This window comes from Oncorhynchus masou, chromosome 9, assembly GCF_036934945.1.
Source record: "Oncorhynchus masou masou isolate Uvic2021 chromosome 9, UVic_Omas_1.1, whole genome shotgun sequence".
Lineage (NCBI taxonomy): Eukaryota > Metazoa > Chordata > Actinopteri > Salmoniformes > Salmonidae > Oncorhynchus > Oncorhynchus masou.
Window position 1 is genome coordinate 52,089,867 of NC_088220.1, and position 27,214 is coordinate 52,117,080.

Genomic DNA, 27,214 nt, shown 5'->3' on the forward strand with positions numbered 1-27,214 from the left:
AATCACACAATGTTCCAACAAGGAAAAACACTAATATCCTGAGTACAAAATAACAAAACCACTTGACAAGTGGTTTTTAGACACATGTTATCTTATGTTTGCATGTCTTTTTTTGTTGGTCCTGTCAATGTTCAGTGATCACACATGCCTCAGCATACCTTGGTTTCTCATATGATTGCCTCGCCTGGTTCACCAACTACTTCTCTGATAGAGTTCAGTGCATCAAATCGGAGGGCCTGTTGTCCGGGCCTCTGGCAGTCTCTTTGGGGGTGCCTCAGGGTTCAATTCTTGGACTGACTCTCTTCTCTGTATACTTCAATGATGTCGCTCTGGCTGCTGGTGAGTCTCTGATTCACCTTTACGCAGACGACACCATTCTGTATACTTCTGGCCCTTCTTTGGACACTGTGTTAACAACCCTCCAGACAAGCTTCAATGCCATACAACTCTCCTTCCGTGGACTCCAATTGCTCTTAAATACAAGTAAAACTAAATGCATGCTCTTCAACCGATCGCTACCTGCAACTGCCCGCCCGCCCAACATCACTATTCTGGACGGTTCTGACTTAGAATATGTGGACGACTACAAATACCTAGGTGTCTGGTTAGACTGTAAACCCTCCTTCCAGACTCACATCAAACATCTCCAATCCAAAGTTTAATCTAGAATTGGCTTCCTATTTCGCAACAAAGCATCCTTCACTCGTGCTGCCAAACATACCCTTGTAAAACTGACCAGCCTATCGATCCTAGACTTCGGCGATGTCATTTACAAAATAGCCTCCAATACCCTACTCAATAAATTGGATGCAGTCTATCACAGTGCCATCCGTTTTGTCACCAAAGCCCCATATACTACCCACCACTGCGACCTGTACGCTCTCGTTGGCTGGCCCTCGCTTCATACTCGTCGCCAAATCCACTGGCTCCAGGTCATCTACAAGACCCTGCTAGGTAAAGCCCCCTTATCTTAGCTTGCTGGTCAACATAGCAGCACCCACCTGTGGCATGCGCTTCAGCAGGTATATCTCTCTGGTCACCCCCAAAATAATTTCTTCCTTTGGCCGCCTCTCCTTCCAGTTCTCTGCTGCCAATGACTGGAACGAACTACAAAAATCTCTGAAACTGGAAACACTTATCTCCCTCATTAGCTTTAAGCACCAGCTGTCAGCGCAGCTCACAGATGACTGCACCTGCACATAGCCCATCTATAATTTAGCCCAAACAACTACCTCCCCCCTACTGTTTATTTATTTGGCTCCTTTGCACCCCATTATTTCTATCTCTACCTTGCACATTCTTCCACTGCAAATCTACGATTCCAGTGTTTTACTTGCTATATTGTATTTACTTCGCCACCATGGCCTTTTTTTGCTTTTACCTCCCTTATCTCACCTCATTTGCTCACATTGTATATAGACTTATTTTTCTGCTGTATTATTGACTATATGTTTGTTTTACTCCATGTGTAACTCTGTGTCGTTGTATGTGTCGAACTGCTTTGCTTTATCTTGGCCAGGTCAAAATTGTAAATGAGAACTTGTTCTCAACTTGCTTACCTGGTTAAATAAAGGTGAAATAAATCAAATAAAGAAATAAAAATACAAAGAAGGTTACTTTGCCAGCTTGCAAATGTGTGCAAATGTGTGCTAAAAGTGGGGATATTTTCGATGATCTTATCTCCCCACCACCAAAGAACAATTTTTTTAAATTTTGTTTTTACAGAAAACCACAGAACCACCACTGCAATATAGGCCTACACTCAGATAAAAAGGTGCAACCTAAAACAATTCTTCCACTGTCCCCATAGGAGATCCCTTTTCAGTTCCAGGTAGAACCCCTTCTGTGTCTAGGTAGAACCCTTTTGGGCTCCATTCCCCAGAGGGTTCTACATAGAACCAAATAGACCTTTGAAGGTTTTGTCAACTTCTACTCAGACTGAAATAGCAGTGTTCCGAGAACCTCCACCAGTGGTGACTGTAGTGTCCTCAAACAGACAAAAAGGAGATACGAGGGCATATCACACTCATTTTAGATCCCAACGGGTCTTTATTTTCATACTATATGCCCTCACTCTCATCACTATCTCCATTTGCCATCTTCTAATGTATTTTCTTGGAACTCCATCCATACACACACACAAAACACACACACACACACACACACACACACACACACACACACACACACACACACACACACACACACACACACTACTGTGGCATCTTGTTTACATTTACCACATTTTAGGCATCCAGCTTTGGCGTTGGATGGTTGTGTTGCAAAGAGATGGGCACAGAGGTACGTCTGTACAGTCCTTTTCAGTGTGCCGGGAATTTAATTGAACCGGAGAAGACGATGTGGTTTCTTGTGGAGGGAGTGCTGTGTGGGTGGTAGGTAGAACAGCTACAATGACACTGATTGGTTGCTATGACTCATCACTTCTTGACTAAAATAAATGTAGGTTTAGAAATTAGTTCGACCTTGCCATAGTTCAACAGATGAAAAGCCTTTGTTAACATACTTGCAGAGATAGGCAGAGTTGCAAAGAAAAGCCATATCTTAGACTGGGCCAATAAAAAGAAAAGATTAAGATGGGCAAAAAAACACAGACACTGGACAGAGGAACTCCCGGAGTCTCCTCTTCACTGTTGACGTTGAGACTGGTGGTTTGCGGGTACTATTTAATGAAGCTGCCAGTTGAGGACTTGTGAGGTGTCTGTTTCTCAAACTAGCCACTCTAATGTACTTGTCCTGTTGCTCTGTTGTGCACTGGGGCCTCCCACTCCCCTTTCTATTATGGTTAGAGCCAGTTTACACTGTTCTGTGAAGGGAGTAGTACACAGCGTTATACGAGATCTTCAGTTTCTTGGCAATTTGTCACATGGAATAGTCTTCATTTCTCAGAACAAGAATAGACTGACGAGTTTCAGAAGAAAGGTCTTTGTTTCTGGCCATTTTGAGCCTGTAATCGAACCCACAAATGCTGATTCTCCAGATACTCAACTAGTCTAAAGAAGGACAGTTCTATTGCTTCTTTAATCAGAACAACAGTTTTCAGCTGTGCTAACATAATTACCTCGTGAAGCTGGTTGAGAGAATGGCAAAATCGTGCAAAGTTGTCATTAAGGCAAAGGGTGGCTACTTTTAAGAATCTCAAAGATAAAATATATTTTGACTTCTAAAAACACTTTTTTGGTTACTACATGATTCCATATGTGTAATTTCATAGTTTTGATGTCTTCACTGTTATTCTACAATGCAGAAAATAGTTCAAATAAATAAATAAATACGCTTGAATGAGTAGGTGTGTCCAAACCTTTGACTGGTACTGTACGTGTTTGGTCTCATTGGTTTTTCTCTCCTGTTATGTCCGTGTGCAGGTTTCCCTCTCAACGACCAGCTCTTCCAGTTGATCGTTCGCAGGTACAGTGACGAACAGGGCAACATGGACTTTGACAACTTAATTGGGTGCCTGGTCAGACTGGACGCCATGCGTCATAAATGACTCCTCCTCAATACTCCCCTCAGTCCGATTATGTTCTTGTTTTCAGACTATTTACTTTTCATTATACTTCCGTAATAGTGTTTTGTGCATTTTCAGGAGCCTTCAAGACTCTGGACAAAGATGATAATGGAAGGATCAAAGTCAACATCCAGGAGGTAAATTAGTTTTAACTATTTCCTCTATATTTAAATGGTGTGTTTAGGTTTAGAGACCATTTTTAAGATTAATGACTGGATATAGGCACTGAAATTAAACCTAAATAACCACACCACTTATTGTGTTTTGCTTTCTCTGCAGTGGCTTCAGTTGACCATGCACTCATAAAGCATAAGGGAAAGCCTACAAAAAGACTGCATTCATTTCTTCATTCATCTCTCTCTCTATCTCATTTAAAATGTGTATTTCATATTACCATTGTTATTATTGTTTACAGATGTTCATACGTCATTCAGTTGTAAGATGGCGTCGATAGAGAAGAGAGCTTCGCTTCAAGTCCTTGGGAAACTGTGCAGTATTTCTTTTGTATGTATTATTTCTTACATTGTTAGCCCAGAAAACCTTAACTGTTATTTCATACAGGTAGAAACTAAAACAGGAAGCGCCCGTGCTTAGGTCTATCCAACGCTGGTCTGACAATCGAATTCCACGCTTCAAGATTGCTTCGATCACATGGACTGGGATATGTTACGGGTAGCCTCAGACAATAACTTTGACATATATGCTGACTCGGTGAGCGAGTTTATAAGGAAGTGTATAGGCGATGTTGTACCCACTGTGACTATTAAAACCTTCCCTAACCAGAAACCGTGGATTGATGGCAGCATTTGCGCAAAACTGAAAGCACATACGGTATTTAATTATGGCAAGGCACCTGGTAAAATGGCAGAATACAAGCAGTGTAATTATTCCCTCTGTAAGGCAAATAAACAAGCAAAGCGTCAGCATAGATACAAAGTGGAGTCGCAATTCAACAGCTAAAACACGAGACATATGTAGCAGGGTCTACAGACAATCACGGATTACAAAAAGAAAACCAGCCCAGTCGCAGACATTGACATTTTGCTCCCAGACAAATTAAACAACTTCTTTGCGCGCTTTGAAGACAATAAAGTGCCACCGACATGGCCCTCTACCAAAGACTGTGGGCTCTCCTTCTCAGTGGCTGACTTCATTAAAGCATTTGAACGTATTCACCCTCGCAGGGCTGATGGTGTAACGGATGTGAAGCGGCTAGCTTAGTTAGCGGTGTGCACTAAATAGCGTTTCAATCGGTGACGTCACTTGCTCTGAGACCTTGAAGTAGTAGTTCCCCTTGCTCTGCAAGGGCCACGGCTTTTGTGGAGCAATGGGTAACGATGCTTCGAGGGTGACTGTTGTTGATGTGTGCAGAAGGTCCCTGGTTCACGCCCGGGTATGGGTAAGTCGGATCTAGAAGCATAAGCATTTTGCTACACTCGCAGTAACATCTTCTAACCGTGTGTATGTGACCAATAAGATTTGATTTGAATGTAAATTAAATTCATCACTAGATGGCAGAATTGTAGCAACACAGGGAAAACGCAAAACAACTTTCTCTCCAATAGGCCAAACTCAACTCCCTTTTTAGATTCCAAATATTTTAAAGTTTTGTGTTTTCCTTTTTTCCGGGAACACGCTTTTGGTCAAACATTCCATACTGCTATGTAATGTAATGTAAGATATAAATTATAGTGCTCAATATTGGCGTAATATTACCTAATACCTAAAGCTGTCATGTATTATAATTTAATAAAATAAATGTTCTGTCATATGTTTGTAAATAACTTTAATATTTCTGTTTTATTGTACTTATTTGATTGACTTTTACAAACCAAGTCAATAATAAAGCTGGTTGTTATTCAGTTGTTCATCAGCACCACTCTTGACTTCCTCCTCTGCCGACTAATAGCAAATCTTGGCTGCCTGTTAACTTTATTTACACACTGCATGGGAAAAAGGAGAAGGACACTGAAGAACAGCGGCTGATGATTTGCACAGGTACCTGGGCCGTTTCCAGAGCAACGAGAGAACGGCTGTTCAAAAGGGCGTGATCGAAGAAGGAGGACTTGGAGCAGAGCCAAGAGAATTAGAGAGTCCCTTGTCGGGGTGTAAAGTCGTAGACAGAGCCACCAATTGGGTGAGCGGATGGTAATCGGGGCGTGTCATCGGACTTACCTCCGGGCAGAGCCGACTTGGAAGGAAGGAACACAAACCTCCGAGATGATGCTGAGGGACCTTGTAGATCAATGAACAAACAGGTGACGGATGTTCCAGTTGATTGTCGGGCAAATTCGAGGCCAATACTACCTCATTTTAAGTGAAAGGTAAGTTTAGAGGTGTGTTTAACTGTGTTTATCACTTTATATACATAGGCCTAAGTTTTGCGTGATTTTTATATTATAATATAGGCTATGTGGAGGCTAAGCTTGACCCATCGCATTGACACTGTTTAGCTATTTATTTATAGCCTAAAATAGTTAGAACAAAGTATGGCAAAATCTATTGTTTGATAAGTTTTATAAAGGGAAAATCATATAGAAATCAAAAATATCAGTATCTAGTATTGATGTAAACAAACATGCAGGTTACTTGATACTATGTAAACATTACAGTAATAGGTCTTGCACAAGACAATGTGCTGAATCCTCCCATGCCTTGTAGCTGCACACCGTCCTATTATCAATGCTCTTCCTGAAAAAACAGGTTTTGATAACATAATATTCTCTTATTAGTGTTTTAGTATAGGGGGTAGATTATTAGTCTAGTTGAGATGTACAATGAATGGTATTTACTCATCAGTGGTAATTACTGTGGCAGAGCATTTCCAATGCGCCCTCCACTGGCAGTCCTCTTCAGTGGGTAACCATGATCCATGATGTCAGAAAACAGGTCATGCTGTGACCAATCATCTCTGCCCTTTTCAGGGGCCATACAGGTTGATATTTACAGCAGGTTAACGTTGGATGACTATATCTCTCTGAGCGTGTCGGCAAACACACATGTTGGCAAACAAACACACACGTTGTGATCAGAATCAGACAAGGTATGATACTTTCACAAGTGTGTCAGCTGTTGAATTTGAGGGAAATCAAATATTCCGATACATCCCTTCTGATAGGTTATGCGCTGGTTATGTAATGTTCATTGGCTATGCATCCATAGTTGTCACTCAGTTTATAGAGCATGGCTAGGGGTCTCCCTGGGTGTAGGTTACAGTAGGATGGTGGGTGGTATGACATCTTGCACTTCATCAAGCAACTGTGCACTCATGGAAGATAATAATACACGCTACACCACCAATGAATCAGCCTTTTAAAAGGCATCAAAAGCGTGCCCTCCGAATGGTACCAATTTTCCCCATGGCTGAGCTATGAATCGGCGTGCTTGTCTCATTTCAATCCTTCTGTTGTATTCATTCGTCAAACATGTTATGAGAACACGCTAACTGTACACACTGTGCTGTTGTCTGTGCCCAATAATGTTTGTACCATGTTTTATTTTTGCCACTACCACGTTGTGCTGCTGCCATGTTGTGTTGCTACCATGTTGTTGTCATGTGTTGCTGCCGTGCTATGTTGTTGTCTTAGGTCTCTCTATATATTTTTATTTTTAACCCCAGCCCCCGTCCCGCAGGAGGCATTTTGCCCTTTGATAGGCCATCATTGTAAATAAGAATTTGATCTTAACTGACTTGTCTAGTTAAATAAGGTTAAATAAATCAAATAAAAAAATAACTGCCTCTGCTTGTCATATAACTGTGCTGCTTGCGACTGTGACTTTTCTTTTATATCCGTTATTTTCTTATATTAAAGGCATACAAAAACAGGCACGTTACACCCAATACTTCCCAGCTTATTTAATAGAGTAAGTTCTGTGTCTGAAAGATAGGCAACCCCGTTATGACTCCTTCATGAGTTGTGGAAATGGCTGTCATTACCATTAACGATGTGATGCGTAGGTGGTGCAGTAGGAGTGCAACGGGAAGCCTTTGGTTAAGATGTATTGTATGTCTCACTCTCATCTGTCTATCTGGTACAGCAGATACCGTTCTCATTGAATCATGGCAGGAGACGGGGAATCTGCGTTGACATAAAAGAGCTCTGGTTTTTCTTTGGCAATTAAGTTCTCAAAGTCTCATTCCAGGTGTGACTCCCCAGAAAACCAGCTTTTCCTGTGGGTCTCCTTATACAACAACTTCTAGCCGTCATCATATATACAGTAAGTGTTGCAATCTTTACAGCCCTTCATTCCCAGACAAAACATACTGTTGTTAGTTCTGGTTGTCTCTTTTCTTTCCTTCTGTCTTTCTTCCTCCCCCACATCTCTCCCTCTTCTTCTCTCTCCATTTCTTTCTCTCCCTCTCCTCTTGCCTCTCAGCGTGTTGCCTGGGTGAGGCAGGTGGTGATTAATGGTAATTATAAGGATGCTGCTCCGTGGTGCACCGTCAACTCCCTCACAACAGAATGGATGGAGTGTAGGTGGGATGCATGTAGGTGTGAGGGTCTGAGGAACAAGAGAGGTTTTGTGAAATGAGCAGTAATTATGTTCAGCAATGAATGGAATATGATCTGAAAGGATAGGCAATAGAGGCACAGGGTCGAGTGGGGATGGGAGGGGTGAGGAGAAAACAACCAGGGTAGAAAATTCAGTAATCAAACTGACATGCCAGGTGAAAATGTTCAGGTTTTCAGAACTATGGGGCTCCAATTGCGCCTGACAGAAAGACTGTGTAGCCACAGGGTTGAACCAACAGACCATGTTGAAATCATGATTGATCCCATGTGTCCTTAATAGTACTGTTCCATGTCCCCGAGCTCACTCAAAGAGCAATGGGTAATTAGAGGGAAAATTTCATTCAGTTAACGGCATTCCCTTCCTGAGTCAATGTTAAACCACATTACTGGGTGTAAGTTTCTGGATAATACTGCCTAGATTTTCTATGTAATGCACTCTGTACTGTTGCACTTTTTTCATTGTCTTAACCAGGACTGTTGTCAAAGCCATCTGATGCACTAGCCTTGCCTCTTGGGAAAGAGGCTACTGAGCAAACCAGACTGTGCTGTCCTCCCGCGGCTGCTGTAGATGTCAGGCAAGATGGCTGCCATCTCACCCGTGAGGACAAAGCATGAGGAGCTGCAGAGGAGGGCCAACCAGGTGACAGATGAGGTACTGTCACATATCGTCTAAAGAGCACAAACTCATTTAACTTTGAAATATCAACAACAGAAGGTTCAGTTGAACTTTTAAGATCAATACACAATGTCCCCATAGCCGTTGGCTGTTGACCATTGGCCCCCACAATAAAGGGTAAATCATGCCAGGAGCTATAGAAAAGGTTACCTGCCATACCCGGGCATTGTTTTCAGAGTTGGAACATTCAGAGATTACACAGTGACATCACCCTAAGCCTCTCCCAGAGGGTTTCCCCTTGGGTAAAGGTTACATACTGCACGTCACAGCCATTTCCCAGTCCCATTACCTCAGCATCAGGAAATACCGTAGAGAAAGTCCCCAGCTATCTGTACAAACACATTCTTGGCACACAGACCACTGAAATTAGTCTGTTTGTTTATAGCCTAAGCCTTGTTGTGTGGAAATATAACAGGCCATTGGATCAGTACAGGATGTTTCAATCTCCATTGCAGTTCTATGAAAAACAGGGGAAGGGGCAGAATTTAATGAGATGATGTCGCCGCGTGTCTTCTAAGTTGGATTACCACTGCAAATAGTTTATAATAATATATAATAATATATCCCATTTAGCAGACGCTTTTGTCCAAAGCGACTTACAAGTCGGCTGGGGCCACTACTTTTTTTTTTTTACATATGGGTGGTCCCAGCGGGAATCGAACCCACGACGCTTGGCGTTGCAAGCGCCATGCTCTACCGACTGAGCCACACAGGACCCCTTCACAGAGAGAATAGTGTTGTCATTTGTTTACTGTTCCATATTTGGGCAATACAAATACTGTTGTACCTATAAAGACAGAGCCCTAAGACAGTGCAACATGTATAGTATTAAACATGACACACACGGAGTGATCTTGATTAGTGCCTTTCATCTGTGGAAGTGGACAGGTTTTCAGCCTCACCCTCAGGATTTGAAATATTTTCCGTCCTGTATCTAAGGTAACTCAATTCTCTAATGGTGTCCTGTCTCTCTGTCCCTTCTCATCCAGTCCCTGGAGAGTACCCGTCGTATGATGCAGCTAGTAGAGGAGGTATGGGAGTCTCAGCACCTGCCACTCACTCTGCCTCTGATGATCAAGCACTAAAATTGACACGTCGTCGTCATTATAATCACATTATCGCTGGTTGATCCTATTGATAATGAACTACATTTTAACTGAAGAGTCTTCATTTGATTCAGTTGAAATGCAAAATCATGAACAGCAACATTATGGTGAATCTAATGCCATTTCTGGTCTCAACAGAGCAAAGATTCAGGAATCCGGGCCCTGGTCATGCTGGATGAACAAGGAGGTAATGGAATGGACGTTATATAATCGTTTTCTCTCATTGGAAGATGTGGACATAACATCAAGGTCAATCGTACAACAGCAACCTTAGATGGTCCTTGTTCTTGTATATATATCCATAAGTGAGTGCTCATGTTTTTGTCAGTATACTAGATGTGTGTAAGCGATGTGTGTGTTTGCTTTTGTGTGTATGTACTGTATGTGTGTGTTCCCTTCTGTGTCTCTCCTATCCACCCTGCTCATGCTCCCCACCTTCCCCATATGGGCAGAGCAACTGGACCGCATCGATGAGGGAATGGATCAAATCAACAATGATATGAAAGAGGCTGAGAAAAACCTAACAGACATGGCCAAATGTTGTGTCCTGTGCATCTGGCCCCACATCAAGTAGGTCTGGCCTGCTCGGAGGACATCTGTCATCTGTGTGTCACCTGAGTGCCCGCCAGGCCAACCGGCAACTAGACCGCCTGTCTGTCTGTCCATCCATCCGGCCTCTGCTCCAGGCCATGATTTATTTTGTTTTGTGTTTTGCTCCATTGTGAGATTGGGTGACTAGAAGTCTGCACCAAAGTTAACCACAGGAAAATGATGGTCATGTCCCAAAATATGTGTGTTTTACAAACGGTACATCTTCTACCCACACAATACCAGGCATTTTATGGACTTGTGCGGACCATTATTAAATAATTTGTGTCCTGTTCTCAGTTTTGGGGTTTGCACCATATTTGCTCAATTGCATTATATTTAACCGACGGCTTTAGTCAGTTGGGGGCTTTGGTGATCGAACAGTTTTGTGTTATATTATGTTCTCCCTCATTCTCCCGACTTTCATCCACCTCTCCCATTCCTACCCTTCCCTCACGTCTTGCGTTGTCCAGAGCAACTGGAGCGGATTGAGGAGGGCCTGGACCAGATCAACTCGGATATGAAGGAGGCTGAGAAGAACCTCACAGACCTGGGCCAATGCTGCGGTCTGTGCTCCTGTGATAAGTAGGTGTTGGCAGGTGGGAGGGGTCATGAGTGTCAGGAGCAGATTGGTTCCTTCCTCAAGTATTAATGCGCATGTTAGTGTGCCAGTCTTTACACTTTGTTTGCCAGTTGCCACGCATCAGACTCCTACTCGCTTTCCTTCCTCAACATGCCAGGGCTTAGGTCAGGAGTTTGTTTATTTCATGCAGGTGACCCTTTGCTGTACTCTGAGTTAACACAATGTACTGTGATATGAAGCTCTGTGTGATGTGCTCTATCATGTCTGGCTCTGCCTCTGCATAGGCTGAAGGACTTTGAGGAGAGTGGGGCCTATAAGAAGGTGTGGGGGAACAACCAGGATGGGGTGGTGTCCGGCCAGCCGTCCTCACGCGTGGTGGATGAGAGAGAGCAGATGATCATGAGCGGAGGCTACATACGCAAGTAATAATGGTCAATGGCTTGACGAACCCAACAGGAAGGCAACAAATCCCAACCAATGGAATATACTCAAAGACGTGCTCGTGCCCTCACAATTCCTAAGAGAACGACAGCTTATTATTGTTGTGCACACACAGTAGGCATATATAACACCATTATTGATATGGGCTAATAATTCCTGGGTTTCTTTGCATAGAAAAGTTTTGGGTGGGCCGCCTAAGCCCTTTTTGGGACGCTAATTCCAAACCATGTTTAAAAAAGTAATCTAGACAAAAACAATGAATTCAGGAGTATTGATTTTTTTTGTAATGTTTGAGCATAAGAACTGTGCTTTAAATGTGCTTTAAATCGGGTAAATTTCTCTCAAGTCCACGGAAAAATGTGTAGAATCGCTGGAGAGTGACTTTAAAACACCAAAATCCTTTCTGCCACAAAGATAGCCTAAGAACAATTCTTGCTCAGGGCCTTGACCGAATGGCTGACCGCACCCATTGCCATGCCCCACCATACCCACCACCAAAGCCCCTTTTTGATGCAGAAAAAACCCTGAACTGTCTGCCTGCAGTCTGCACATATTTATTTGGTTTACAAATATTTTATGATGAATCTGGCCATTGCATTGATTTGAGATAATCCAGCTATGCCCAAAACAGGTTTGAATCTCTAAAACTACTACTTGCTCATTTCCTGTATAGCTTCAATGACTATGTACATAACAGAGGCTGTGTGTGGCAGCCAGGGGATATTTACTCTTGTCTATAACACACTGACATGTAGAACCAATCACTGGTCATGTTTTGTAGGAGCACCTGGCCAAACAGAGGACATTTATAAAAACCTAGCGCACCTCCCTGGATGCAGGGAGAATACTCCTTGTAAAAACAACAATGTGCCGTAAACTTTTGTTAAATGTACAAACTGATGACTGCAAATGATACATTCTGTTGATGTGTTTTCTCTTTATCTATGTCTGTCTGTCTGTCTGTCTGTCTATCAGGGTGACAAATGATGCATGTGAGGATGAGATGGAGGAGAATCTGGGACATGTAGGCAGCATCATAGGCAACCTGAAGAGCATGGCACTGGACATGGGCAATGAGATCGACACGCAGAATGTCCAGATTAACCGCATTCAGGGCAAGGTCAGTCCTATAGCACCTGCCATACAGGCATTTATTCAATAACAATAGATGACCAATTCTGTATTGAACATTAATCTAATGTGTTGTTTTTACAGGCCATCCACAATGTATACCGCATTGATGCTGCCAATCAGAAAGCTAACAATCTAATGAAAAGATAAAGAGGAAGATTGTCCTTCTCTGCTGTGATCTTATCTACTCCCTATCTGTCTTTCTGTGCCAATATGCGTCCAGTGACCATCCACCCACATAGAAAACCTGCCAAATGATTGTGTATGCCGTATCATAAATCCGGAGCAGCAGGGTACACATCATTATTCATACCTGGTTCTAGATTGACCCTAGCCTGTTTGCCAGTCTCTGCCACATGACGAAGAGTACAAGGAGTGGAATGCTACCGAGACTTGTACCCAGATAGCCTGGAGACCACACTGCTGCCATCTGTTGGCTAGATTGTTTTCTGAAAACTAGAAGCACACCCTCTCCGCTCTTTCACCATCCTCCGCTATCCTTCCTCCTTCGATGCAGAATGGAGCACCAGTGGAATTGGGTTGCTATGCTTGTTGTCACCAGGAAGACTAAAGTAAATAGGAAAGGAATCAACATTCGGTGTCTGCTTTGCTTTTAACACGTGAATGAGGTTTGCCTGTCAATGATGACTATAGTTTTTAAAATGCACTTTATAGCTCAGTTTTCGTTTTTATTTATTTAACTCAACAGTTGCATGACGGTAAACATATTTTCCCATGTAGGCTGTGTTGAGATTGTGAACTGGACTTAACATCTACATGTGTCTAGCAATTGATATGTTTTAGTTTTAATTAGACTATATTAGCGCTTCAATATAGCTGATGTCAAACTTGGTTTCCATCACACAATTTCCTAATTGTCATAACATCAAGTAGACTCACACCCCCCTCCTCCTATTACATCCCTCTGATGTTGTGGTGTTCAACTATATAATTTTGTATACAAGATAAACATGGACTTAAATTGTAATTCTGTACATAAAATATTAAAATGCATAATTATTTATGTTAACACAGGTATGTTTTTGTTACATAGCTAGCTACGGTTAATTTGAGAGTAAAGAAACCAAATTATATAGACCGCGTGGCCTAATGGATAAGGCGTCTGACTTCGAATCAGAAGATTGAGGGTTCGAGTCCCTTCGTGGTCGTTTAATTTCTTAAATCTTACTTATTGAAACAGGTTCCCAATGTGATTACATAGGTAACGTGTCGTGTTTCTTGTAGCCCAGGAAAGGAAGTATCTCTGATATATAACGCATACTTCGTTTTAGATTGACTAGTATACGATGTCTGCTCCTGTACGCTATTTTCTTATAATTAAGTAGCCTAGTATTGAAAGCCTTCGTGTGTTTTAGTAGCAACATGACTTGGTTGAGAAATGTCACCACGGGTTGTGTACTCGTTCAACCCATGAATGTGCGTTATTCCGTAACAACTGGAGCAGTGATTGATGCACGTTGAACTGTAATGTGGCCATTCCTGGCGTCATACCAAATTCCTATTCTGGTAAGAGTTCGTACATGTTGCGCTCGTGGCCGCCGTGGGTCATGGAAAAAGCGCGATCAGAGTCTGCGCAACTCAGCATTCTTCTCGTCGTCTGTGCGAAGTTTATGAAGCTACACTGCAAGAGGAGGAAAAAAAAAAACATTCGTCAATATTGGTAATTCCGGCTATATCCAATGAAACACAACTTCACACTTGTTATTGTTAATTACTAAGCTAGTTGAAGTTATAAATATATATAAACAATCTGCAAACAAACGCGGACGACCTAGCTAGCCAGCCAACGTTAGCTAGCTAGCGACCGACATTAGCCAACGTTCCTTCAAAATGTTAGCTACTATAGTTAGGTAGAATACATAAAACGCTCGCAATTCTCTTATCAGTTTATCTATAACACATTGGTAAAGATCTGCGTTCGTTTTCTAATTTGTATTTTGTCCCCTTCGTTGCATGGCAGGATGCACGTTTAACGTGGTTGGAAACACTGGCCTTCGACGTTGTTCCGCAAAATAGCTAACGTTACTGTAGCTGGTTAGAAGGGGGCTCAACAAAGAACCAGGAAGCATAATGCTCATTGGCCTAGCAAGAGAGTGTGAGATTGAAGCTACTAATTATACAAATGGTTAATTTAAAGACAAATAGACACATTTATTTCCCATGCAGAGTTGTATTTTTTTTTTTTTTTTTTTTACAATGAACTGTTGTCAGGTATTCTCGTCAATAGTAAATCATGGTGTCCTCACTACTGAAATGTATGCCTAGCATAATTTTTTTTAATAAAGTGATTGATTCATTGCAGAAGTATTGTTTTAGGCACGGATCCCTGGAATACCCGTTGATTACGGCATATTCATTTCCCACATAATAAAATCTCCCCCAAACCATTCTATGTATGCCATTTCGCAGATGCTTTTATCCTTAGCAACTTACAGTCATGCGTGCATACATTTTTACAAAGGCATGGTCCTGGGAATCAAACCCGCAACCCTGGTGTTGCACCACCATGCCCTACCAACTGAGCTACATGGTCTTTTATAACCATAACGTCTTTACACAGCGATTCCTATCAGTGGAGTGCAGTGTGGTTTACATTTTGTTCTCCTGCAGGCTGGCAGTGCCAGGGGTGGCGCCCTCACAGGTATAGGTGGCTATCTCTTGTGCGTGTAAACAGGCCTAGGGGTGCAACATGAATTTCAAATTCACCTATAGCGAAATAGAGGAACTTGGGGGCAACTTGCCCATGAAGAAAAGGAAGTCGCGCTTCACCTTCGATGAAGTCCATCTGCTGCTGACTGAGGTCAAAAGAAACAGGCACATCCTCGTAAGTAAGTACCTCCACTCAGTGTGTACTGTGTGCATGAGGCACTTAATAGACATGTTCACTTTGCATTTGTTTGTCTCTTTTATTCTCTGCTTGCCTTTTATTCCTTGGAGTGCTATTATCTGCATTTTTCACCGCCACAGGCAAGTTCAACCAAGGCGCTTCGTCAGACCTGAGGAAGCGAACATGGGCGGACATCGCGATTTGCATCAACAAAATCAGCGAGTGCCAACGGGAGGTCATGGAGATCGTCAAGAAGTGGGCGGACCTAAAGTGTGACGCCAAGCGCAGGATGGTGGCCATGCGAGGGCCTAATGGTGTCCGTATCTCCCAGAACCTGTCGCCGGTGGAGAAAATGGTGCACAAAATACTAGCCATGTCCCCTCCGAACAAGGCCACCATGGGCAGTATGAATCATGAACCTGAGGAGAATGACTTTGGTGATATGTCAGAGATGTCGACTCGCTCCTCTGGCACCTCTAATGGTATGGCTGGCCTTCATCATATGGGTATGCCTGGCACCAGCCCCCACGCCATAGGCTCGTCTATGTCACCTTTCTCAACTCGAGATAAAGATATTGGCATGTTTTCTCGGATGCCATTTGGCCGTGAGTCTATCCTATATTCAGAACAACATTTTTCCTCTTCTCTTCGCACTCAACACAATATGTTGTATTGATTTTTATTATCTCCCTTGTAATTTTTTTAAATGTATTTATTTTTTGTCCTTTTAGGGGATCCTTCTCAGTCGTCTCATGATTTTTCATTCATGACACCAGTCGATGAAGGTAACTCTTTTCTCTCTCGCTTTATTGTTGGTAAATGTGTTTGCACCCATGTTTCTGTGTGTATCACATTGTTTGTGTATTACCCGTAGACAACAGTCGGGGATTTGAGGACCTAGAAGAGGAGCCGCGGCACATGGGCTCCTTCCGCCCTCCTGCTGAGCCTCATCGCACCTACTCCAGATTCGTCGCCGCTTCCACCGCTGTGTCTTCCTCCATGGCTACTTCCTCATCCTCCCTCCCAGCTCCCTCCTCTTCCTTTCTCCCTGCTCCTCCCTCCTCTTCTACCTCTCCAGGGTCATTCTTGGGACAGGGGGCAATCCGGAAGCAGCTAGCCCACAGTGCCTCCCTCAGTCTCAAGGAGCAGCAGGCCACTACTGCCCTGCTAGGGGCCGTGTCGGGGTCTCTGGGGGCCCTGGCCCAGTCCGTGCAACAGCTGGTGGAGTCGCAGCAGGAGTTTGTACGTGACTCCCTGGAGATGCAGCGAGAGACTGTGAGCGTCCTGCGAGACTTCTCCACCAATGCCCTGGCTCTCCTGCGGGACAAGGTCAACGGCCACCCGCCTTCTTAACTCCCAGTTCACCTACAGAACCCAACACAACATACACACGGACCCTACCTGTGAAGTGCTTGCCTGTGGACTGAGATCATGTCATTAATACTGTTTGCCGATTCACATTGAGAATGAGTATGCTGCCACTAGTATAGAGTACTGAATAGCAGGAAGCCAAAATAAAATTATGAATATCTTTATATACTGGCGATGAGCTTTCTAACTAGTGACTGTTTTGTGAAACTTTTGATGATAAAGAGATCCACGTGTCATGGTTCCAGAACTATGGTAAATCACTTTTTTTTTACTGAATGGAACAAGAGTGGACATTGCAAGGATGTCTGTCAAAGAAAAACTTGTGCAATACTCTAAAAATGATTTTTGAGGGTAAGCGAACTGTTTATCTGAGCCTGTTTTGTTTTACATGGTCTCATTTGTAGGTTTCCTCTAACAAGTATGCAAAGACTGGTCATCCAAACACTTCAAGCATAACCAGCCACATTTCTAGATTAATTTGGGTCAAATCGATTAGATTACACACACAAAAAAGAGCGGCACATACATGTGGAAAGTATGAATGAGTTTTCGTCTGCCAACCTCTCATTACTATCCAAAGGTTAGGTGGTTTGGTTTTTAAACTGGCAATAAATCCCACTACAACTACGAGACGACTAAATAGAAACTGGCTATATTTGTAGCATTTGCACTTCAATTTAATGTATTTTCATTTTGTATTGAGTTTAAATTATATTGAGTGTTCAAAACTTTCCAAAAAAGTTGAGAATGTTTTAGATATATTTTGTCAATGCTGAAGAAATGTTTTTATGAAAAGTAACCTTTTCACTGAACTTCAATTAACTTTTGTTTTTCCAGACTGAATGATTAAAACATTCTCTAGACTACTGTACTGTAACATGTAATATGTGACTCCTTCAACCAAATCTTAAGAATAAAACAACCTGTTTTGAACTTATTTGTTCCTGGAGGCAGTGAATGAATGTATGGGTTCTGTGATCAGTCAGTTCCCAAGCTAAACCAGGCAGCAGCTTTAAGACTCAGGTAATGACGGCATTGAAACATGATCTTAGGTTTTAATAAATGATAGGACTCCCGGCTCATCGTACAAGGTGCTGTCTGAAGAGCGTCAACACAAAGCATCTGTGAAAGGCCCAAGATAACAGGCATTTTGTTCAGTTGTTTTTTTTTAACATTCTGCCCTCTGGATCCAGCTATCTGGTCATGAATCCTGAATAGTAAGTAGTGATGAGTTGTGAGTGACAATGGTGTTGTAGTATTATTTGTACGGTTGTCGAAGCATGATGTGTCATGTTTAAGTAGGCTATTGTCTTGGATAACGTAGCTACATTTAAAGGCCCTTTTAGGTTTGTGGGACAATAAAAGGCTCTCTGAATTTGGGACACATTTTACCACTTAGAGCAATGGATGTGGTGCAATGGGAGTCAACCCAAACAAATGTTTTATTTTGATGCTTTGGAAAAGCACAAACAAACTCTTCGGCCCTCGATAACTTGGCCGAACCAACCAATACTAAAGAGATGGGAGGCTGACAGCTGTGTGTGTGTGTTTCTGCAGAGCTTGTATGCAATAACAATAGTGCATCTTCCATTTATCAATGGTGTGTTTCTTTATCCTACTTGATGATATATAATCAACCTGAATAATAATGTAATGTATTCCTCAGCGACTACCTGTTCAAACTGCTTCTTATTGGAGACTCTGGTGTCGGCAAGTCTTGCCTGCTCTTGCGGTTTGCGGTAGGCAAAGCTTTTCGCTACACCCGCAATAACATCTGTCAAACGTGTATGTGACCACTAAAAATTGTATTTGATTGTGTTAAACAGAATACACACAATCCTTTGTGTTGTCACATATGGCAAGGAGTCTAGAGTAAACAGAAAGTGAAGGCCATTTCCTTTGTGGAAAGGACACTGCAAAACGTCATCCAACCCACTAATTAACCACTGTTTGAAGGTTTGTTCAGCCATTCTCCCATTGTAAATAATAACACTGCTCAGTTGTCTCTACACCTCAGGATGACACCTACACAGAGAGCTACATCAGCACAATCGGGGTCGACTTTAAGATCAGAACCATTGAAATGGATGGGAAGACTGTCAAACTACAAATTGTAAGTACATGTTTATACGACAAACTCTGCATAGCTCTGTAAAATGTATAGTTGTACATTTTGGTAATGGGGATGTGGTAAGGCTTGTTTGTAATTTCTATCTGTTTGATCTATCTCTCCTAGTGGGACACAGCCGGACAAGAGAGGTTCCGGACCATCACATCCAGCTATTACAGAGGAGCACATGGGATCATCATTGTGTATGATGTCACTGATCAGGTAATACAGTGTATTTGAACTCCTCCTCTCTATGGGCTGGATTGACCGTCTATTGCATCAAAATGTACTGGAGTTAGAGATAACACTATATGTACGAGATTTCAACTATTTTGCCAGGAGTCCTTTAACAACGTGAAGCAGTGGTTGGAGGAGATTGACCGCTATGCGTGTGAAAATGTCTCCAAATTGCTTGTGGGAAACAAGTGTGACTTGGTCTCTAAAAAGGTAGTGGATTCTGCCACTGGTCAAGTAAGTGTCTGTTCTCACTCATAAAATGCTTGTGCCACCAATGCACAATCGATTCTTCACTAACTACAAATCATTGTTAATCATAGATAGACATGCTAATCACACATTATTGTGCTTTTGTTCTAGTGTGTCATGATAAATGTCATACAATTCTGCTCTCTCTTGTTCTTGGTACAATTGCTTCAGAAATGTGCTTCATCCCTGAAGATTCCATTCCTGGAGACCAGTGCGAAGAATGCTGATAATGTAGAGAAATCATTTTTAACCATGTCCTCTGAAATACAGAAGCGTGTTGGAAGTGATGGTGTTCAAAGTGAGGCTGCTAAAGTGGGCAACAAGATAAACAGTGCACCCCTTTGGCCCGGGGGGAAAGACGAGGCTGCTGCAGAGGAGGGGAATTCTTGTTGCTAGTGCCATACACAAACTACAGCATATGAGAATCACTGAGTTTGGCCACTATATGCATTTCCTTTTGTTTTGTTCAGAGATGGTAATTGATCCTTGTGAGAACAGCTAAGCAATAGTTATGCGGTAGCCTGTTCCAACAGTCCAGAGAATGTGACCCGCTGAAAGGAACCCTTTGAATTAGTCTGGGTACTAGTCTATGTAACATTCCACTCCTTGTTATATTCCAAAGAGTGTTTGGCAAGGAGTGGAATGTCATATCTGAACAGAGACAGCAACCATGTTATCTTTGAATGGCCTGGTTATCAGACATGTGACAAAAACAGCAGTTGATTTACCCATGTGGGGATCCAGGATAGGTTCATGTTTTTTTTTTTGATGCTTTGAACTTGTAAGGTGAATGTAGGGTGTCATTTTATCTGTAACATTTGTAAAGAACTGATTGTTTTGGTTACCATCGGTGGTCAACAAGTAATTTTATTTCTTATGTTAAACACTTTTTGATTAACATTTGTTGTTTAATGATGACAATAAATTATATATTTGTGTCTTAATTTGTTTTCCTGATTGTTTTTATGCATAATGCACTGTTCCATAATGAATGCACTGTTGTTGCATGACATTTTAATCTTGTTTATGTATATTAACAATTTGATCAACTGAACACTTAAAATAATATGATGAGTAATGTGTAATGTCCGCAAATAGAGTGGTGCACAGGTACAACTGTGGCAAGTCACTGGTACCGTCGGTCCAACCGTAGAAATAGAATCGTTCTTGTCCAGCGGGTGCAACACCCAAAATCTGAAGCAGATGCTGTGTGTTGTTATGGCTGCCCTCTAGTGGTCATTAATATTAGCTATAGAAAAGCAAAATAACCAACATGAAAGGATGAAATTATGATAATGATTGTTGCTATGCTCTACGAAAATCATAATTTATTACATAGGGGCCTAAAGGTTTAACATTTGAAAGACAAATCAGTGCAAACTAAGTTTGCCATGTCTTATAAAATAACAAATTAATTTAATACAATTTAGACTGGTCGAAGATGTGTGTATTAAGCTACAGTAAAAACCTACAGGGCAGGTGATATATTTTTAACATACTTTGGGCATTGCCATCAGTAATGATGGACATTTTGGGGTGCATTCGAAGGTCAATGAAATCTTAGTTTCGATTGGAGAAAAAGCTGCACGTACCGCCCTATTTTGTTCCACATGACCGTTAACGATTTTTATTGCACCTTATGGATGTTGCTCAGAGTAACATAAGCCAATCGGGCGCCTTTGTCCTTTTCACTCGCACTGTGTTCGCCGGCTCTTTCCCATTCAAGATGTCGGCGACGTCAATGTTCCCCATGTGTGTCCGGGCGAGTAGGGGCCTCCTCACTCTCAGGAACTGGAGCAGACGTGGTTCAACCCCTGCAGTGGTGGACTTGATTCGGGCACTTTCTACGGAGAAGCCAACAGGAGAGGGCAGTGCTACAGGTGGACTCGCTCAATCAATCTTGCAAGAGAGGCTTAAGCAGCAACAGAATAGTCAGGTGAGTCAAGCGGGCTAGGCAACGTTTAACTAGCCAACTGACATTTCCCCCTGCCTGGTTGGGTAACGTTAGCTAGACAGCCATAATCATGCAAGGCTACAGAAAAACAAAAGATACATTATATAAATCAGCTGGTTTGGTTTTCATGTTGTCATTTCCAGTTTGTTGAACCTCCGGGTCTCTCACGAGACTCCATTTACACCCTATTATTTGGCTGAATGAATGAACTCGTCCGATTAGCACGTTGAGCTAGGCTAGTCTGTCATCCAGGCCAGTGCAGTCCGGGATCATTGACCATACCCTAAGCTAAACCATTTGAATTTCACCTTCAATTGGGTAGTGACGTCCGGAGGATCCCGGATAGCACGGTCCCTGTCAGTCAGCTAGCTCGCTAACTAGCCGTGTCTTTGCTACTCGCCGTAATAATTAGCTAACTGCATATCTTTTATCAATTGCCAGTGAGTTAGTGTTACCTAACTAGTTAGCTAACTTTCACATGTCACACACCGAGGCATATTTCAGTAGATGTACTAGCCAGCCAGCTACCAAGGAGTTAGATGATTCATCCCCTAGCCAAGTAGATAACTAGCTTTACCTAGATATCCAGCTCGCTAGCACTTATACTCCCATGTTCAGCCACCGTTTACTATTTATTTATTCACATCAAGGTTAACATTACATTATATATATGGTAACATTATCTGTCAAGGTTTTTCTAGATTTTTGAAGGTCGGGTAGACCCTCCACACCCTCAATGCATTTCCTGCAGACACACTGACTAATCTTATTGTCACAGTTTAATAACAGTGCAGGCTATTTTACTTTAAATTGAATCTCAATATTTTGAATCTATGACCACGGTCTTACATCACTGAGTTTGTTTTTATTGATGTGGCTGTGTGTGTGATCTCATTTCTCTTTAAATGATCTAAATTCCTTATTTTCCAATCTATTCTGTATTATAGCTATGTATTCCCAAAATAATGTCTTGCTGACTTGTGGTGAAGTAAAAGGGACTCTGACCTGGCTATTTGCTTTGACAGGGCAAACCCCCTCCAGAAGGGGATGGGGACTCGGAGCAGAAGCAGGACCAGGGAGAGGACAAGAAACAGAAGGAGAACACAGCCTATGCCAAGAAGATGGTGATGCGGTTAGCAGGCCTGATGGGGATAGGGGGTGCGGTCGGCATGGTGTACGTATTCGGTGAGTCCGCCTGGTCCCTCCACTCTGTCAGCGCAGCAGCGTGTCAAGGGCTGACACTGAACCAGCAGCACTAGTGAAGGTCATACTGAAGATAGTGGAGTGATTTGGGGCACCCTCTCCTTGCTCGGTGGAAAATTTCCTTTTAGGAGGGCATTCTTGGTAACTTGTTTTGAGCTTCAGGTGAATGGGCAGATTTGTATATTTTACTCGCCTTTCATCTCAATGGTGTAGAATTTTGATTGGCTCTTTCTTTGCACTCGCGTCTTTCTCAAATGTGTTTCCTCAAACTATGTCGGACTGTCATTGCTGTCAGCCTAGATGGATGGTTGAATTGTAGAAGACATGACCGTACTTGTCAAAAGCAATGGTTGAATGTTTCATGAGAATGTCTCTTTTCTGAAACGCTTAACACTGCAGTGCCATATGCTTTTCAGAAGTAATTTGAATTGTGAATACATGGCATCTGATGCATGTAATGCAATAAATGTGCATGTCTTTTCAAAGCAAAAAGATGTGTAATATTATCATAAGTAATGTTTTTCTCCCTGTCTACAGGTAGCAATTCAGTGGATGAACAAGGAAACACGGTATGTTTTCATTAAAACATGTTTCGGTGCATGTGGTTTATTGCTTTGTAGGACCAATTATTGAAAGTAGAGGTGAAAGATTGCCAGATGAAGTTCTGTACAACTTCTAAGCAGACTGTCTTGTGCCAGTGGGTTTTAGAGTGTGCAAAATGAAAGGTGGTTACTTCAAGTGACACTCTTATCACACTTCTCAGGTAGATCCCATGTAGCTCTTTAATTGGTTCAAGCTAGTGCTTGCGGTGTGAATTGTTTCCCACAAGGCACATCGGGGACGGGAGGTGTGAGTCTGGCAAGGTGGCTACTTAAAAGAGCACACTTCTTTAAACTTTCAGGTGTGGTCCTGTTGTCCACTTCAAAGGGCACACTTGTCAGCCTACTGTAAAGGGTCTGCTAACTACCAGGGGTTTAAGGTATGGGGTTGGGAAGGTGGGCATTTTGAAAAAGCACACTTCTCTCACTTCAAAGGGCACACTTGTCAGGCTGCTGTGAGTGGAGTGTGCCAGGCCTCTTGGTGCTGGATTCTACACTTGTCCCCCTCCGACTGGAGGAGCTGTGTTAATTTGAGGTGTTTGGGTGTCCCTGTGAGAGAAGGAGCTGGATCCTGTTCTCATCTCTATGGCTTCCCCTCGGGAACCCGAGGAGCCTAATGTCTGGAACACTTGTTCGAGTGCAAAGGTAGATTAATGCAGCGATATTTCAAGGCCAATTTTGTACATCAGCATATATTTTGTCTTTGAATTAATGCAGTTGCCTCAAGATTCTAAGGCTGAACATCAAATCAAATTGTTTGTCACATACACATGGTCAGCAGATGTTCATGCGAGTGTAGTGAAATGCTTGTGCTTCTTGTTCCGACAATGCAGTAATAACCAACGAGTAATCTAACCTAACAATTCCACTACCTTATACACACACAAGTGTATAGTAAAAGCATGACTAGACTAGTCATCTTCACTGAGTTTCTGGGGGGATAAAATAAGGAGGCACTAATTTTTGCACCGAGTGACATCAGTAACCTTATCGTAGGTCAAGTAGCATTTCGATTGGGTTCTGTTTGGCTCCCTTGTTCTCCTGTTCAAATTATATTAAACTATTATCTTGGAATATGAGAACAATTTTGTCGTTCCAGGGCAGTGGTCACCAACCGGTCGATCGTGTTCTTCAAGGCATTCCTTGTTTAAAATAAATCAATAAAAATGATTATGATCCCTATTAGCCGAGGCCAATGACCAGAGATTGTCAAATACAGCAAAGAGCTGCTGTTTTAATGAGTGATTTCATGTCGTAAGTTTTTATTCAGCACTGTCATCACTGTTTTTGTTCAACACTATTACAAAACATAAGTGCTTGTCCCTACTACAAGGGTATTGATAGCCATGCAGTTTTTTATTAATTGTAACTCATCGTGTCTTAACATTGAGGAATATTTCACTTTCTCTGGTCATAGGAATAACATGAATTTGTGCATGAGGCTGATGTGCTGCGATTTGAGTTTCGCCATCAGGTGGAAGACAGTGTCCCCTCTCTCTGGTCAGTCGACCTCTGTTTAGACTAATGCCATGTTCAAAACAACTGGGAAGTCGGAGATCTCCCACTTCAGTGCATTCAAGACAACTGGGAAGTCGGAGATCTCCCACTTCAGTGCATTCAAGACAACTGGGAAGTCTGAGATCTCCCACTTCAGTGCATTCAAGACAACTGGGTATTCCGGGGAAAGAATAAAAGATAAGACTGGGTGGAAAATCTTTTGGAACGGTCATCAAACTTGAAATTTCAAGTTTGAAACTCGCATCTTTCTAGAGCTCTGATTTTCCGACCTGAAGATCATGAATGTCATGATTTGACCTAGGTTTTTTTTTTATATATATATATTTTTTAATCGTGTTCCCAATTGTCTTGAAAGCACCATGACATCAGCTGCAGGTACCATCAGTCCATCAAATTATTTGCAGATTTCAATTTATCCTCAGCTGTGCCTCAAGTGCTATACCAACTGATCTACTTTATCAAAGCTTGAGTTTTGAAATATAATATGGTCTAAAATTAACAATATTGGTATGCCAGGCATATAGCCAATATGCTGCAATCTATTAGGCTTACTGCACAAACCTCATTCCTACAGAACTGTTTATATTAGGTTCATGTTAAGTCATGTTTTTAATAATAATTCTGAGCAGTAGATCTCTGCTTGCTTTTTGATTGCAAAAGTCATCTTGACTTGGTTACCACTGCTCTAGAGGTTGGACTAGGTTTTGCTGCATTTCCAAAACAGATGAGTGCATTTTGGAACTTGGTAGTGACAACACATTCTCATTCATTTCACTAGCTAGAGCAACATCTCTTATAATGGGATTTGCCCCTCACCAGTGTGTTGCTGTGAGGGACTATGTTCTCATGCATCAATATTGTACATGGCTATCAGTGTGGGAACTATTCTTTCATCTCTCGGCGCAATGAGTGGCCACCTCTGTTTGGTGAGAGTTCCCGTGGCCAACCTGTAGCTGGTTTGGGAACAGGGCCTGCCCCTGGTCTCCCGGGCCTCTGCCCCATTGTTGTGACGAGGTGTGAATTACCCCTAAATGAGCATTCGCACACCACATACCCTGTCAACCTCCTCAAAGTCCAATTTGGAAGACCCAAGTCTTGTTATAAGTTAGTTCACTGCTCTGTGTTGTAAGAAGTGGTTATTGAGAGTGACGGTTTAATGGGCAAAACAACCTGTCCTAGCAAGAATCTTTTTTTTTTTATAGTTCCATATTTAGTTCTTTGAGATTAACCATGACTATCATGCAATTACATGAATTATATTATCTGAGACAGGGCACTGAAATAAGATCAATTAATTAATGATTTGTTTGACTCAAACCCTGACTAGCTTACGTGACACTATTGGTTTAGGAAAGGAGACCGGAGATGCTGGACGCTGTACTAGACACTACCGGCATAGGGGTTGATACGACTCAGTCATTTGCCTGCCTTCCTTTCCTAAGCATAAGCTTATGTCTGACTGAGATGTCTAGTGTTTTAAGAGGATAGCACCCGATTCCAAGGTTGGCTGCCAGCAAAGTACATCTTAAGGGCTCTACACAGTCTACGCAAATGGCGCTGAATGAGACCCGTTTGCCACATTTCAAAGATTCTGTCAGCAGCCAACCTTGGAATCTGGGGCAATCCTCTTAAAACAACTCTATGCCTATTTCATTCTCATTACTCCGCCACAAGAGGGCACACTTGGCCGACTTCATGGCTGTGTTTACCTTTTCCCCACTGGCCCATCTCCTTACCTTTGCCCTAATATACAGGTTTACCTGGCACATTATGAAATTAATCTGATAGGCAGTGTGCTTTATCAGCTCTTATCTTTGTTAATTTCACCTTTTTATTTAACTAGGCAAGTTACTTAAGTACATTCTTATTTACCAAAAGGCCTCATGCGAGGACGGGGGCCTGGGATTAAAATAAATAACTAAATACAATATAAATATAGGACAAAACACACATCGCAACAAGAGACAACACTACATAGAGACCTAAGTCAACAACATAGCAAGGCAGCAACACATGACAACACAGCATGGTAGCAACACAACATGGTACAAACATATTGGGCACAGTCAACAGCACAAAGGTCAAGAAGGTAAAGACAACAATACATCACACAAAGCAGCCACACCTGTCACAATGTCTTTGAAAGAAGAGATTGAGATAAAACTGTCCAGTTTGAGTGTTGCAGCTCGTTCCAGTCACTAGCTGCAGTGAACTGAAAAAATGAGCGATCCAGGGATGTGTGTGCTTTGGGGACATTTAACAGAATGTGACTGGCAGAACGGGTGTTGTATGTGGAGGATGAGGGCTGCAGTAGATATCTCAGATAAGGGGGAGTTAAGCCTAAAAGGGTTTTATAAATAAGCAACAACCAGTGGGTCTTGCAACGGCAATAAAGATATGCCAGTTTACAGAGGAGAATAGAGTGCAGTGATGTGTCCTATAAGGAGCTTTGGTGGCAAATCTGATGGCCGAATGGTAAAGAACATCTAGCAGCTCGAGAGCACCCTTACCTGTCGATCTATAAATTATGATTCCGTAATCTAGCATGGGTAGGATGGTC

At 42.3% G+C, this 27,214-nt stretch overlaps 4 protein-coding genes and 1 non-coding gene across 6 annotated transcripts in view; all 5 read left to right on the forward strand.

Annotated features, from left to right (window-relative positions):
* Positions 1-5,675: 5,675 nt before the first annotated feature.
* LOC135546157 (synaptosomal-associated protein 25-like) lies at positions 5,676-13,595 on the forward strand. Of its 2 annotated transcripts, none has more exons than XM_064974349.1 (9): positions 5,676-5,850; positions 7,659-7,744; positions 8,513-8,692; positions 9,706-9,747; positions 9,961-10,009; positions 10,884-10,995; positions 11,278-11,415; positions 12,410-12,554; positions 12,650-13,595. In XM_064974349.1, exons 3-9 carry the CDS (start codon positions 8,609-8,611, stop codon positions 12,713-12,715), a joined length of 636 nt encoding a protein of 211 aa, XP_064830421.1. In that variant the 5' UTR covers positions 5,676-5,850; positions 7,659-7,744; positions 8,513-8,608; the 3' UTR covers positions 12,716-13,595. The 2 variants fall into 2 exon arrangements, with proteins under 2 accessions (XP_064830421.1, XP_064830420.1); XM_064974348.1 differs by having other exon boundaries at positions 7,670-7,744.
* Positions 13,596-13,661: 66 nt separating this feature from the next.
* Positions 13,662-13,734, forward strand: trnar-ucg (transfer RNA arginine (anticodon UCG)). The gene has a single exon. It is a non-coding gene; the product is annotated as a tRNA-Arg (tRNA).
* LOC135546156 (uncharacterized) lies at positions 13,715-17,721 on the forward strand. Its single transcript, XM_064974347.1, has 5 exons — positions 13,715-14,246; positions 15,197-15,414; positions 15,554-16,018; positions 16,145-16,198; positions 16,288-17,721. The coding sequence occupies exons 2-5, from the start codon at positions 15,276-15,278 to the stop codon at positions 16,764-16,766; spliced, it is 1,137 nt and encodes a 378-aa protein (XP_064830419.1). The 5' UTR covers positions 13,715-14,246; positions 15,197-15,275; the 3' UTR covers positions 16,767-17,721.
* A 263-nt stretch (positions 17,722-17,984) lies between these two features.
* Positions 17,985-20,318, forward strand: LOC135545245 (ras-related protein Rab-1A-like). The gene is made up of 6 exons (XM_064972875.1): positions 17,985-18,001; positions 18,451-18,523; positions 18,802-18,897; positions 19,021-19,116; positions 19,234-19,365; positions 19,552-20,318. Exons 1-6 carry the CDS (start codon positions 17,988-17,990, stop codon positions 19,774-19,776), a joined length of 636 nt encoding a protein of 211 aa, XP_064828947.1. The 5' UTR covers positions 17,985-17,987; the 3' UTR covers positions 19,777-20,318.
* A 686-nt stretch (positions 20,319-21,004) lies between these two features.
* Positions 21,005-27,214, forward strand: part of LOC135546158 (mitochondrial import inner membrane translocase subunit TIM50) — a 37,765-nt gene continuing 31,555 nt past the window's right edge. The window contains exons 1-3 of the mRNA XM_064974350.1: positions 21,005-21,316; positions 22,360-22,519; positions 23,075-23,106. Of these exons, the coding sequence (XP_064830422.1) occupies positions 21,020-21,316; positions 22,360-22,519; positions 23,075-23,106 (489 nt within the window). The 5' untranslated portion in view covers positions 21,005-21,019. The remainder of the gene's footprint in view (positions 21,317-22,359; positions 22,520-23,074; positions 23,107-27,214) is intronic.

Coding starts and splice junctions, on each gene's coding strand:
- LOC135546157 (XM_064974349.1), top strand. CDS start 8,609: ATGTCAGGCAAGATGGCTGCCATCTCACCCGTGAGGACAAAGCATGAG. Junction 9,748..9,960: donor TGATGCAGCTAGTAGAGGAG/GTATGGGAGTCT, acceptor TGGTCTCAACAG/AGCAAAGATTCAGGAATCCG. Junction 11,416..12,409: donor AGCGGAGGCTACATACGCAA/GTAATAATGGTC, acceptor TCTGTCTATCAG/GGTGACAAATGATGCATGTG.
- LOC135546156 (XM_064974347.1), top strand. CDS start 15,276: ATGAATTTCAAATTCACCTATAGCGAAATAGAGGAACTTGGGGGCAAC. Junction 16,019..16,144: donor TTCTCGGATGCCATTTGGCC/GTGAGTCTATCC, acceptor TTGTCCTTTTAG/GGGATCCTTCTCAGTCGTCT. Junction 16,199..16,287: donor CATGACACCAGTCGATGAAG/GTAACTCTTTTC, acceptor TATTACCCGTAG/ACAACAGTCGGGGATTTGAG.
- LOC135545245 (XM_064972875.1), top strand. Junction 18,898..19,020: donor AGACTGTCAAACTACAAATT/GTAAGTACATGT, acceptor TATCTCTCCTAG/TGGGACACAGCCGGACAAGA. Junction 19,366..19,551: donor TGGATTCTGCCACTGGTCAA/GTAAGTGTCTGT, acceptor CAATTGCTTCAG/AAATGTGCTTCATCCCTGAA.